The sequence below is a fragment of the Neoarius graeffei genome, chromosome 28 (assembly GCF_027579695.1).
Source record: "Neoarius graeffei isolate fNeoGra1 chromosome 28, fNeoGra1.pri, whole genome shotgun sequence".
NCBI lineage: Eukaryota > Metazoa > Chordata > Actinopteri > Siluriformes > Ariidae > Neoarius > Neoarius graeffei.
Window position 1 is genome coordinate 43,139,236 of NC_083596.1, and position 14,274 is coordinate 43,153,509.

At 43.3% G+C, this 14,274-nt stretch overlaps 1 protein-coding gene across 4 annotated transcripts in view; it reads right to left on the reverse strand.

The window, feature by feature from the left end:
- Positions 1-14,274, reverse strand: part of pde9ab (phosphodiesterase 9ab) — a 44,176-nt gene that overhangs the window by 19,750 nt on the left and 10,152 nt on the right. Inside the window, exons 3-13 of one of the 4 annotated variants that reach the window (XM_060912310.1) lie at positions 12,655-12,725; positions 12,492-12,569; positions 12,363-12,403; positions 10,434-10,488; positions 10,280-10,350; positions 8,967-9,054; positions 5,358-5,439; positions 5,174-5,248; positions 2,687-2,773; positions 2,486-2,590; positions 2,303-2,385 (exon numbers count right to left, since the gene is read on the reverse strand). In XM_060912310.1, the coding sequence (XP_060768293.1) occupies positions 2,303-2,385; positions 2,486-2,590; positions 2,687-2,773; positions 5,174-5,248; positions 5,358-5,439; positions 8,967-9,054; positions 10,280-10,350; positions 10,434-10,488; positions 12,363-12,403; positions 12,492-12,569; positions 12,655-12,725 (836 nt within the window). Of the gene's footprint in view, positions 1-2,302; positions 2,386-2,485; positions 2,591-2,686; positions 2,774-5,173; positions 5,249-5,357; positions 5,440-8,966; positions 9,055-10,279; positions 10,351-10,433; positions 10,489-12,362; positions 12,404-12,491; positions 12,570-12,654; positions 12,726-14,274 lie in introns of those variants that run through there. The other 3 variants (XM_060912312.1, XM_060912313.1, XM_060912314.1) reach the window with 3 other exon arrangements.

The following is a 14,274-nucleotide window of genomic DNA, read 5'->3' on the forward strand; positions in this document are numbered from 1 at the left end:
AACTATTGATGGAGCTGCCTTTTTTTTTTTTTTAGAAAGCCAATCAGAATTCAACAGTGATGTGGTAAAACAGTATAGACCCCTTGCACTGACGTCACCCGAAACCGGAAGTAAACAAACCCTGCGCCATATTGGAAGACCAACAAACTCGTGATTGGGGGAAATAACGGCAGCGGTATGTGAACCCACGAGAATAAAGTGGAGTGGCTTTATTTATGATTTATTGGCCCAACAGTAGACTTGAAAGAAACCTGTGTGAGACTTGGCAAAAAACTGTGGATATAATGGATAAGTCTGTGCATGATATGTGGACATGGCAGATTATTTCAAAACCCTGAAGCCTGCTGAAAGGAAGCGATATGTTGAGAAACTGACTCTGATTGATGGTTTTGTCCCTTGGCTGCGTTTATTACAGCCAGCCACTGACACATTTAGTGTGTCTAATGACTAGGGTGTTTTCGTTAGAATTTCATGCACTTGGTTCATCAAACAACCTACAATGGTAAACTTTTGTGCTGTGTTAGGGTGTTCTAACAAAGCTGATGGGAAAGGTGAAAAGTAGTCTTTCTACAGAATACCAGCTGTGATTGAGACACAAGGGGAGCAAACCAAGGAGCTTTCTGCCAGGAGACAGAGGTGGGGTTTACATTAGACCGTATCAGCGGATCATCGGATTAACGTTTTTAAAACGATTAGTGTGCACACAGCAACACCAATACACGATTCACCTGCACACAGCAACGCCAATACACGGATACGCTCGGCTCCGCAGGCATCCTGCGCTCCAAATCACTCCGCCCTGAACAGCGAGTGCCCTCTGGAGGGTGCGCACTCCGGCCCTGCGCAGCTCACAGAGCGCGCGAGTGTAGTGCACAAGCAGTAATTCGGGACTGAGCCGCTGTGTGTGTGATCCCAGCGCATATCACTTACCACTTGCAAGTGGAAGGATGGCAAGCCTAAAGACAATCATAACTACACAATGGGCAGTATTTGCATCAGTATTTGCAGTATTTTCATACTTTTATACTCTTTAATGAAAGGTGATACAAGGCGGAAGTCCGCGCCGTTTTTCAGCAGTCGCGTCACATGACCAACGCCAGCGAATCAGGAAGGTGGATGTCACAGTGACGTTGTCCAATGACGACGCCAGCTAGAGCTCAGCACAGCGTATCCGCGTATTCTCAATGTTTACACAGCACCGGACCAGACACGATCTGGATTGAATACGTGGACCCTGGCGGATTCCCGTTTCCCGGCGTTTCCAGGCGTTTTAATGTAAACGGACAGTGCATCCGCGAAGAAAACGAGACAGATACGGTCTAATGTAAACTTGGCCAGAGAGAGTATTTAGCTGCTTTATGCAGAGCTGATCTGAATACTTCAAATCTACAACAGTACAGAATATGTTCAGACCATTTTGTTACTGGTAAGTCACTAGGCTAGAGTGTTGTAGAACATTCATTCATTCATTCTCTCTAGCCGTTTTATCCTTCTACAGGGTCGCAGGCGAGCTGGAGCCTATCCCAGCTGACTACGGGCGAAAGGCGGGGTACACCCTGGACAAGTCACCAGGTCATCACAGGGCTGACACATAGACACAGACAACCATTCACACTCACATTCACACCTATGGTCAATTTAGAGTCACCAGTTAACCTAACCTGCATGTCTTTGGACTGTGGGGGAAACCGGAGCACCCGGAGGAAACCCACGCGGACACGAGGAGAACATGCAAACTCCGCACAGAAAGGCCCTCGCCGGCCCCGGGGCTCGAACCCAGGACCTTCTTGCTGTGAGGCGACAGCGCTAACCACTACACCACCATGCCACCCTGTAGAACATTTTTTAAAAATGTTTACTGAATAAAAACATCCTTAATTTTATCACATTTATGTTATATATTTCATTTCTTTCTTTTGTTTTAATTTCCCTCCCTCCATCCCTCTTTGGATTTTAAATATAGTTTTTCCCCATGTCCAAATCATTCAAAGATATATAAATAAAAACAGATAAGTAGTAAAAAAACTCTCGCTCGTAGTTTGTTTTATATTGTGAGTATGTATGTATGTATGTATGTACTTGAGGTCTTCCAATATGGCGCCCTAACAAAATCTTGCGGTACGGTGACGTCACGCGGTAGCCCTCTATAGTAGTAATTTCAAAATGTTTGATTTAAGTGTTATTGGATTTTACGAACAGAGGGATACCGGTCATGATTGCTGTGTTACTTTGGATTTGTGATTGCGTAAAAAGCGCTAATTATCGTGTGTCAGTGTGTGTGACATTTGGAGATGTACGGTACGTGTTATTGTATCCTGGATGGTCGAGATCGTGGCACACTGCTGCCGTCATCAGAATGCACATGTCAGTCATCGTCAGTTTCTCCTAAGAACAGCAATGACATGAGTATATTATAAAGGCATACAGACAAGCATCATGGGAAGAATTTGATTGTTATTATTATGAGTCACAGAGATGTTCACACCTGGAGGTTACACAAGTGGATCATGCCATACATCATCTGGCTGACACAGAAGCAGTGGCGGAAGTTATGGAACGGGTTGTCACGGTAATTTTCCTGGATTGCCAGCTGTAATTGATCAGCATTTTCTTCACTTTCTGTGCTACATACATTACCGGTCAGAAGGTTCCATGATTAATGCAAAAGAATGGTTTTGAAGCTTACCAGCCACCTTTTAAGGGTGATGGGGTTCATGTTAAACTCCTTTACTAGTCCAAGATCGTGATACATGTACTCCAGACAGCTTAACATCTAAAGTCAATAAACAAACAAGTCAAACAGGAAGTCAGGTTTAAAACGGAAATTTGTAATATGAGAACATGGGATAGTTCAACACCAGTGGAAACCGACAATGAAACAAACAGTTAAACAAATCCACTCTGTATAGACCCCTTCGCATGTTTGTAAACAAACCGACCGTTGCCAGGATGAGCGCGCAGCCTGGACCCAGAAACAATGGCGCTGCCCATAGACTGGCATTATGAGCTGTCAGATTATGCAAAACAATTGTCGTTACAAGATCGAGAATGCTACATAAATAAGGCTACGTTCACACTGCAGGCTGAAGTGACTCAAATCCGATCTTTTCGCCCATATGTGACCTGTATCCGATCTTTTATTGACAATATGAACGACACAGATCCGATTTTTTCAAATCCGACACAGGCCGTTTGGATATGTGGTCCTAATTCCGATCCCTATCCGCTCTTTTCATATGCGACTTCAGTCTGAACCGCCAGGTCGCATTCATCCGACTTACACGTCATCAACAAGCCACAAACGTCACTATTCTGCGCTGAAGTAGGCGGCAGGTCTCTCAAAAAAAGTTACAACAACATGGCGCATAATCACGGGCGCAGATAGAGGGGGGGACTCGTCCCACCCAGATTTAAATTCACCTCGTTCGGTCCCCCCCACTTATAGGGAGGAAAAAACGTCTATGCTGTCTTTCTTTGCATAAGGCAAACCTCACGGAAAAATCAAAAGACTAATTACCATTCGGTTTATTGAGGTGCACGGCAGTGTATACATAGTTGCAACAACTCACATAAAACAAAACAAAGACTGATATTCGGTTGGTTGAGCTGCGCAGACTGCACAGGTTGCGAGCTCGAGCTTGGTTGCTATGGTAACCCACAATAAGTTTGACAGGCATATCGGGGTTGGGGTTGGTTTGCTGGCAGCTTTGTCCCCCCCAGTTTTTTGTCCCCCCCAGTTCAAAAAACGTATCTGCGCCCCTGCGCATGACATCAATGCGAGGGACGCTTTGGGCTGTGAAGGTTCTGAATCTTCTCAATGGAAGGACGCAGAGGTTAGGGAGCTGATTTCTATTTGGGGGGATGCAGCTATTCAAGCTAGATTGGATGGGTCATACCGCAACCGGGTGGTTTTACTTCCGTAAACACTGGCCATGCTCACTGCGTGTGACGTCGTCGTATCCTGCAATGCGCATGCGGAACACTTTTAGGTCGCTTTTCGTTCATACTGAGGATCACATACAAGTCGCATATATTTGTTAATGTGAACGACCTCACAAAAAAATCGGATTTCACAAAAAAATCGGAATTGAGCATTAAGCCTTGCAGTGTGAACGTAGCGCAAGTTAACTCTAACAAGTGGACATCGCCTACCGGATCCGTATTTAATTAAAGAGTGGACGGATGATGTTAGTAAGTTCCCTGGTATACAATGGCCAGATATATACTCGTACCTTATTGACAAGACTTCAGTGTACACCCACGAAAAACTTCGTGCCTACAAGTCTTTAGACGCATATGATTATGTTATGTGCAGGCATGTACAACTCGATTAACAATGGGGCATTCATATTCATTTTGTTTTAATCAAATTATGCCAGTGATGTGATGGCAATGTGGCTTTAGCTACAACAGCAAATACCAACACTAAACAGCAATTTGCAGGAGGTGATGGCATGAAAGGAATGATAGTGTAAAGAGTGCAGCTAAGAGAAATCAAAGCTGCGTAAAAAGCGAGAGGCAGAGAGCAGAAATGAAACTGAACGGGGCGGGAGCTAGGTTAGAGCAGTCAACGTAAGTTGGCATTTAGAGTGAGGGCACACAATTTTACCTTTCCATCCTTGCTTTAAAATTGTGATTTTCGGCATACACAAATAATGATGGCACAAAATCTGGACTGCTTGAGTCAAGCGAGACCTCTCCTACAAACAAAACTGCATGCAAAGCTAAGTTAACGTGCTAACAATATTCATTACATTGTGTAACTATGACCCAGCTAATCAGACAAACGTTACCAAAGTATTTTGCTACATCAATAAACGAAGACTAGAAAGAATAAAAAAAGAACGATTTAATAAATAGCCTGATCTTACCTGTGATGAAGTGGGTGCTGCAAACCCGCGCATTTTTGATAGTGCTTTCATCCCAGTCTACACGTTTGATGGCTTGTAGCCATAGACGTCGGCGATTTTTTTGGAATGGGTGAGATCCTGCTGGAATTCTGTACATTTTAACCCCATCACTGCTACGATTCTGACACCTGACAACACAACAACTAGGCATTTCTGAGTCTTTTTTGGGTCCAGGCTGCGCGCGCAATTTCCGCTTACGTATGAATGACGTTTACTGCGAAGGGGTCTATATCTAATATACATCCATCCATAAGCAGGCAAACCTCATTATGCTCCCAGTGCCATACATCAAAGGTGGGCTTCTTGAGAGTCTCTATAGTCTCCTGGGAAAGTGTGTACTGCGTAGACGAGATCATGGCCATTTATGGTATATCCCATAAACACTGTCTTTTATGGATGAAACTTAAAAATGCCGACCTATAATTTTTAATTTTTTTTTTTTTTTACCTTTGGATAACTTGGAACATCACGTCGGGGAGAGAGTTTCTTTCCGTCGTCTGTGAAATTGTATTTGCAGTTGCAGCTCACCCTGTTAAGAAGGAAATTTTCAACTGGAAATGGGCACAATTATTGGTGCACCAACAAAATTAAACTTGTATTACACTTTTAAATCGAGATACATATCATCATCATCATCATGTACTACTAAAGTCAAAGTTATTAAAGACTTATATTACATAGACACGAATGTTTTACTGGGAAATACGCCACTTGTATTTTTCATACGAGCTACATCCAGGACATTGAAAACCACAACCATGACAAATTTTCCAATATCCTCACTTGTGAAGAAATCAATGAATCGTTTTGATAAATTTGGGTACTTTTTGTTTGTGAATGTGTCTATATAATAAAAAGAAAAAAAAAATCACACAATGGCTTGAAGATATGAAGTTTGTCTTCTCGTGTTGAAAAACTTGCATTTTTCATATGAAATACATCGTGGATCTGAGTGACATTTAAATAATATTGGCTGGCTTTTTTCATGGTATATCAGATATATTCCATTCAGCTAGCATGATATTGAACTCATCTTCGACTCGTCTTCATGCTAGCTGAATGGAATATATCTGATATACCATGAAAAAAGCCAGCCAATATTATTATTATATTTTATACATACACACTCTTCATATGAGCATACTCGAAGGCCAGCGCTAGCTTACCCGTGACTTGGGGCTGTTAGCGCGGCGGTGCAGTCACCTTCCAGCTGGTGTAGCATCCATCAGTAGTGTTAGTGAATGCTAATAAAGTGGTCAAGCCAGTGCTATCGCGAACTAGTAGCATAGGCTAACGACCGTGAAACTAAGATTTCTGTCTCCAGACTCTTCTTCCATGCACGCTCGCCACAATATTTTTCACTCATACTTAAGTATTCATTTCCCTGTGTAATTTACTTAGTTATTTTTAAAATCAAGATCGACAACTACACACAACGGAGCGACCTGGCAGCCAAAATTCTCTCAAAAGCTTCTGTATTTAATGAAGCAAACCCAGCAGCCATGTTTATTTACAAATTGTCACAGTCGCTCGCTAGCGTGGCGGTTTTACGTCTCCGATGTGCCTCTTTTCAAGTTTTTCGATGTCCGTTGGTATGTTTTTCTCTTGTAAATATACGTGAAGAATATATAATGAAGTTTTGGTAGCCTTTCAGGTGTTCAACATATCTTTCTCTTTCCCGCAAACACAGAAATGGTTGTGCACATGTGCAGCAGAAAAGTCTCTCATTGGATATTCGCGCTCCGACGTGTGATGTTGTGTTGTCTTGACAATGTGCAACATCGTTACAATATTGCATGTTCATTCTCCATTGGGTAGAGTGAGGTAATACACGTACGATAAGCGATATGCTAACAATATTGCATGCTATCAAACCAAATTAATGAAACCCGCTAGAAGGGAATAGAACACTTTATTTCATCGAAAAAGTGCCCTGTGTGTATAATAATTCCTGATATTTCACTTCGATGACGTCACTCCCAGTGTTTTCCCGCTGACTAGACGCACATTGTCAAAATGGTGAATGGGTTCAAAACTAAAATCCTTGTGATTAACTTGTGCATTTTTTCTGGATGCGTCCATATTATATAAAGAACATTACCCACTGGCACAAAGATATGAGGTTTATCTTCTCGTGTTGAAAATATTGCACTCGTTCACTCGTGATCTATACAGTGGGGCAAAAAAGTATTTAGTCAGTCACCAATTGTGCAAGTTCTCCCACTTAAAAAGATGAGAGGCCTGTAATTTTCATCATAGGTACACTTCAACTATGAGAGACAGAATGAGAAAAAAAATCCAGAAAATCACATTGTCTGATTTTTAAAGAATTTATTTGCAAATTATGGTGGAAAATAAGTATTTGGTCAATAACAAAAGTTCATCTCAATACTTTGTTATATACCCTTTGTTGGCAATGACAGAGGTCAAACGTTTTCTGTAAGTCTTCACAAGGTTTTCACACACTGTTGCTGGTATTTTGGCCCATTCCTCCATGCAGATCTCCTCTAGAGCAGTGATGTTTTGGGGCTGTTGCTGGGCAACACGGACTTTCAACTCCCTCCAAAGATTTTCTATGGGGTTGAGATCTGGAGACTGGCTAGGCCACTCCAGGACCTTGAAATGCTTCTTACGAAGCCACTCCTTCGTTGCCCGGGTGGTGTGTTTGGGATCATTGTCATGCTGAAAGACCCAGCCACGTTTCATCTTCAATGCCCTTGCTGATGGAAGGAGGTTTTCACTCAAAATCTCACGATACATGGCCCCATTCATTCTTTCCTTTACACGGATCAGTCGTCCTGGTCCCTTTGCAGAAAAACAGCCCCAAAGCATGATGTTTCCACCCCCATGCTTCACAGTAGGTATGGTGTTCTTTGGATGCAACTCAGCATTCTTTCTCCTCCAAACACGACAAGTTGAGTTTTTACCAAAAAGTTCTATTTTGGTTTCATCTGACCATATGCCATTCTCCCAATCCTCTTCTGGATCATCCAAATGCTCTCTAGCAAACTTCAGACGGGCCTGGACATGTACTGGCTTAAGCAGGGGGACACGTCTGGCACTGCAGGATTTGAGTCTCTGGCGGCGTAGTGTGTTACTGATGGTAGCCTTTGTTACTTTGGTCCCAGCTCTCTGCAGGTCATTCACTAGGTCCCCCCGTGTGGTTCTGGGATTTTTGCTCACCGTTCTTGTGATCATTTTGACCCCACGGGGTGAGATCTTGCGTGGAGCCCCAGATCGAGGGAGATTATCAGTGGTCTTGTATGTCTTCCATTTTCTAATAATTGCTCCCACAGTTGATTTCTTCACACCAAGCTGCTTACCTATTGCAGATTCAGTCTTCCCAGCCTGGTGCAGGTCTACAATTTTGTTTCTGGTGTCCTTTGACAGCTCTTTGGTCTTGGCCATAGTGGAGTTTGGAGTGTGACTGTTTGAGGTTGAGGACAGGTGTCTTTTATACTGATAACGAGTTCAAACAGGTGCCATTAATACAGGTAACGAGTGGAGGACAGAGGAGCCTCTTAAAGAAGTTGTTACAGGTCTGTGAGAGCCAGAAATCTTGCTTGTTTGTAGGTGACCAAATACTTATTTTACCGAGGAATTTACCAATTAATTCATTAAAAATCCTACAATGTGATTTCCTGGATTCTTTCCCCCCATTCTGTCTCTCATAGTTGAAGTGTACCTATGATGAAAATTACAGGCCTCTCTCATCTTTTTAAGTGGGAGAACTTGCACAATTGGTGGCTGACTAAATACTTTTTTGCCTCACTGTACATTCACCACTCAAAGATAAACTTCATATCTTTGCACGACTGTGTAATATCTCTATATATTACTGCTTATATAGATAACTGCTGCAAACAGTGTTAAGCTGTAGTCGCCGACATACGGTGTGAGTAAAAATATCTCATTATGAAGACTGTATATAGTAGATGTTAAGCAAAGTCCACAAAGTTTCAAGTTCTTAGTGCTGATCATATCAACTGGTTTTGAAACTGACATTTGAATATAGGACCATTTTAATTGCTTGTGCAGAGTTTTTAAGAATTGTACCTTGCTCCGCCTCTAGAGGTCACCTCATCCCTTAGTTTCTTCAGATCGTTCTTACACTTCTCAATCTCTACTACTTTGAGACCCTCTACTGCAAAAGGCAAAAAAAGAAAAAAAAAATTCACTGAGGGCAAGCTCACAATCTTATCTCAGCTCATTATCTCTAGGCGCTTTATCCTGTTCTACAGGGTCACAGGCAAGCTGGAGCCTATCCCAGCTGACTACAGGCGAAAGGCGGGGTACACCCTGGACAAGTCGCCAGGTCATCACAGAGCTGACACATAAGGGGTGTTCACATGGCACATATTTGCATCGATGTTGCACCGATGCATTTTGTTGCGATATATCTTACACCGGTGTAAATTTTGTGGAGCGTTCACACGTCACAAACCTGCTTACTAGAGAGAAGCGTGTTAGCACCGGTGCAGCCCCGCTTGCGTTCACACGGCAGTTTTTGCGACCGTGCTATACGATAGTAATAATACGGAAATGAAATATGCGCATGCGTGAAAATGTACTTCCTTTTCTCGGTTGTCATGGCATCACCAAGCGCCGGGAAAACAACGTGGGTGAAGACACCAGTGTTGCCAGATACTGCTGACGTTTTCCAGTCCAAAATATGTTCAAATCCGCCAAAATGCACTTAAAACGGCCCAATCTGGCAACACTGGAAGACACGCAGTTCTGTTGTTGTTGATATTCGCCATTTTGGAAGCGCAAAATACCAGGATGCAAACTATGCAATGCCCGTATGTAATCAACTCTCCTCACGCGTAGTGAGTCTACCCCTGTAGCGTTCAGACGTCCCATTTTATATCGGTGCTGCCCTGCAAACTAGCATTTACTCCGGAGTAAATTTCTTACACCACCTCCCGAGCAGGGTTAGATTTGCACCGGTTTAAGCAGCTTTCAGGGGCCACACCGCTATAACTTTGTACCGTGTGAACGCGCTACCGGGGCAGCCCCGGTGCTACACCGGAGTAAAAGTTGCCATGTGAACACCCCTATAGACACAGACAACCATTCACACTCACATTCACGGTCAATTTAGAGTCACCAGTTAACCTAACCTGCATGTCTTTGGACTGTGGGGGAAACCGGAGCACCCGGAGGAAACCCACGCGGACACGGGGAGAACATGCAAACTCCACACAGAAAGGCCCTCGCCGGCCGCTGGGCTCAAACCCAGGACCTTCTTGCTGTGAGGCGACAGCGCTAACCACTACACCACCGTGCCGCCCCAAGCTCACAATCTAATTCCTAAATTAATCTTGTTTGATTTTCAAGTTCAAAGCCAAAACAGGATCAAGGCTCACGTTCAACCCTTTTCTCCAGCATCGCCAGTCTGTTGGTCATCTCCGTCTTCAGCTCATTTATCCTGAAAGCCCTAATGCACAGAGATCCTACATTACCAAAATGATAATAATGCAAAAATATGTTTTCGGTACTGCTTGCTCCAGTACGTATTACCGACTGAACTGCTCTGCCACTTGAGAGAGAACGTTCTGAAACATGTCTTCTTTCTCTTTAGAAGAGAAAACGAGATGGTTAATGTTTCTTCATACTTCTTAACATCAATGATGTACTGAAAAGAGGTTTTAGACTAAAACTTAACATATAATTAATCAGTTATTGGGTCAAAAAAGTTGTTTTAAATTGGATTATTGGAAATTAGGCCTATTAAAATTAGTAAGACCAGTAATGATGTATGGTTTGGAGACGGTGGCACTGACAAAAAGACAGGAGGCTGAACTGGAGGTAGCAGAGCTGAAGATGCTGAGAGTTTCATTGGAAGTGATAAAGTTGGACAGGATTAGAAATGAGAATATTAGAGGGACAGCACATGTAGGACGGCTTGTAGACAAAGCGAGAGAGGTGAGATTGAGATGGTTTGGGTATATGGAGCACTTGCATGTGACGTCACAGCCGATGACAGACGCCATTTTGTCGGTCAAACGCCATATTTCCGCCTTCTACTTCTACCTTTTCTTCTGGAAAACCCTACTGTATACAATTCTACTACAACGGCTGTGGCTACAAGCTCTCCCTACCTGTGCACGTTTATGTTTTTTGTGTGTATTTTTGCGTGTTGTTCGTCTGTATCGGACTTCAATATCCACTACAACCGTATGGACTTACTGGACATTGGTTTCCAGCAGAAAATGACGGTTTGCAGCGATTTCCATCGCATGCACAACATTCCGGATGAGATAGCGAGACCAGCGGGGTCTCCGTGGATTGTTAACGGAAGCAAAGCGAAGGAGGCGGCGTCGGGAGCGGAAGCAAAAGCGAGGCTGCAGGCAGAGCCAGCCTGTTGACTAAGCTCAGAAAACAGCCACTCAAATCTCCACTGCTAAGCCTCTACCTCTCCAACGCCAGATCCATGTAAACAAGACGGACGATTTGGAATTACAGCTGGAATTACCTTATTCTATTCTATAATCGGCTGGTCAGTGCATCTAGTATCAGTACTAGTAATACTTAAGGGACTTACCCGTCCAATAAGGATTATTTTCTTGTTTACAAGATGCCACATCTGAGTCGCTGACAAATCCTGAATTTCTGTAAAGATAACTGTCCAGAGATTTATAAGCACGCAGTGCTTCACCACTGAACAGCGAGGGAAAGTTAATGAGGTAATTATACACGTCTGGGTATTCCGCCGGCAGTTCAATATCCACCGACACGGTCGTGAAAAGTACGTCTGGTAAGCCATAAGGGTCACTAATCTGTAGATTGTTTATTTTAAACATATATCTAGTTATCTGTTCATTAGAAAAATGAGCCGTGTAGTCCGTCGGTTGAAATTGATCCATTCTGTACACGAGTGCAGCAGTATTCAGCTGCTCTTTTTTACCGACAAGATGGCGGCTGTTGACTTTCCGGTCACGTGACTGCAAGATCTCAATTGGGAAAAGAATGATGGAGATGGAGTTGCCAGGTAGGAGGAAAACAGGAAGACCAGAGATGAGATGAGATTTATGGATGTGATGAAGGAGGACATGAGGATGGTTGGCGTTACAGAAAAAGATATGGAGGACAGGAGGAGATGGAGGGATGTTATCCGCTGTGGCGACCCCTAATGGGAACAGCCGGAAGAAGACGGCCAATTAAAAATTTCATTCAGTGTAACTGTTTGTTTAGAAATTCTGATCATTTTGACAGATAAAGATATTTAAAAAAAAAAAACTGTCATCTTAACATTACATGCTACATCATGATGCAAACACTTTTGGTTATTGACCTTTTTTAAATTAAATACAGTCAGTAAGCTCAGACCATTTTTCACTCTATCAGTTTAACAATCAATTTATCAGAGCAATACAAACTAAATAAATACCGAAGATGCCTAGAATAATCATATCTCTACCACATTTCATAACAAAGACTTGCACTCACCTCCTCCTTGACTGGAATGGGGTAATACTTTATACAAGTTGCTGTAAAGAGTAAAAGAAATATGTGTGTAATTATTTAGAATAATTTAGTCATTATTGTCACTGTAGCTGATTAAAAAAAAAGGATTACTTCGGCGAGTTCGTAGGCATGGTGGGGTCAATAGATATCAGTGCTCCTTCTGCATCTACTAAAAGTATAGCTGTGTTTCTGCACAGGAAAAAAAAAAAAAGTTTTATCAGAAAACTACGGGACACGTTAACTGAATGTGCAACAGATGATAGGAAATACTGACCTAGCGATGTTGGACGACGTACAAAGCAACTCTCTGATGTCACATGGACTGCAATGTCGACTGAAAATGACCTGAAGACAACAGGAAAGTAAATTCAGAATCACCACATCAACTCTTTCTGACATTATACTGCATACACTTTTGTTATTTGTCATGCTCACATCTTTTAACAATAAAATTTTTATACACAGTACTGTGCAAAAGTCTTAGGTGGTGTTTACATTAGACCGTATCAGCAGATCATCAGATTAACGTTTTTAAAACGATTCGCGTGCACACAGCAACGCCAATACACGGATACGCTAATCACATGACTAATTAGACGGCACGTCACATGATCCCAGTGCATATCGGGCATGCACAAGTCACTCACCACTTGCAAGTGGAAGGATGGCAAGCAAACACCTTCTCCAGCAGATAAACACACCTGGCTGTGATGTTCATGTTCTCACTGAGTTTAAGCGCCTGAAGGAGGTAAATAAGTTGAAATGTGTAAATAAACCTCAGTGCGGCTCAGCGCTTCCTCCTGCGCTCCAAATCACTCCGCCCTGAACAGCGAGTGCCCTCTGGAGGGTGCGCACTCCGGCCCTGTGCAGCTCACAGAGCGCGCGAGTGAAGCGCATGAGCAGTGATTCGGGACTGAGCCGCTGTGTGTGTGATCCCAACGCCAGCGAATCAGGAAGGTAGATGTCACAGTGACGTTGTCCAATGACGACGTCAGCTAGAGCTCAGCACTGCGTTTCGTTGTTCGTCAATGTTTACACAGCACCGGATCAGATACGAACTGGATTGAATACGTGGGCCCTGGCGGATTCAAGTTGTTCCGCCTGTGGAGTCGTTTCCCGGCATTTTAATGTGAACGGACAGTGCATCCGCGACGAAAACGAGACGGATACGGTCTAATGTAAACACTAGGGCTGCACAATATATCGAAAAAGTATCGATATCGCGATATCATAGTTTGCGATACACATACCGCAAAAATTACTTAAATTTCGATAAAAGGCACATTTTTCTGTGTCGTCCAATCACATTTGAATGTCAACAAGCGCCGCGGGATAACTCCGCCCCCTATTGCAAAACAAGTAAAAGCCTCATGGTGATGGCGGAAGCGGTCACAAGTGTGGTGAGACAAACTTGTGTGAGCAGGAACTGGTTTCCAAAAAAAATGCACGTCTGCTATTTGGAAGCACTTTGGATTCAGGAGGGGTGATGTACTGCAAACTCAGGTACTTTGCAAGACATGTACCTGTAAAACAGTGGTGGGGCGGCTCACTGGGACAAACACTGATGTACAGCAGCATAAAAACATAAAACCGCGCTCTCTCTCACACACACACACTACCACTCTCACTCTCTCTCTCCCTCACACACACACACACACACACTACCGCTCTCACTCTCTCACACACACACACTACCGCTCTCTCTCACACACACACACACACACACACACTACCACTCTCACTCTCTCTCTCCCTCGCACACACACACACTACCGCTCTCACTCTCTCACACACACACACTACCGCTCTCTCTCACACACACACACACTACCACTCTCACTCTCTCTCACTCTCTCACACACACACACTACCGCTCTCTCTCACACACACACAC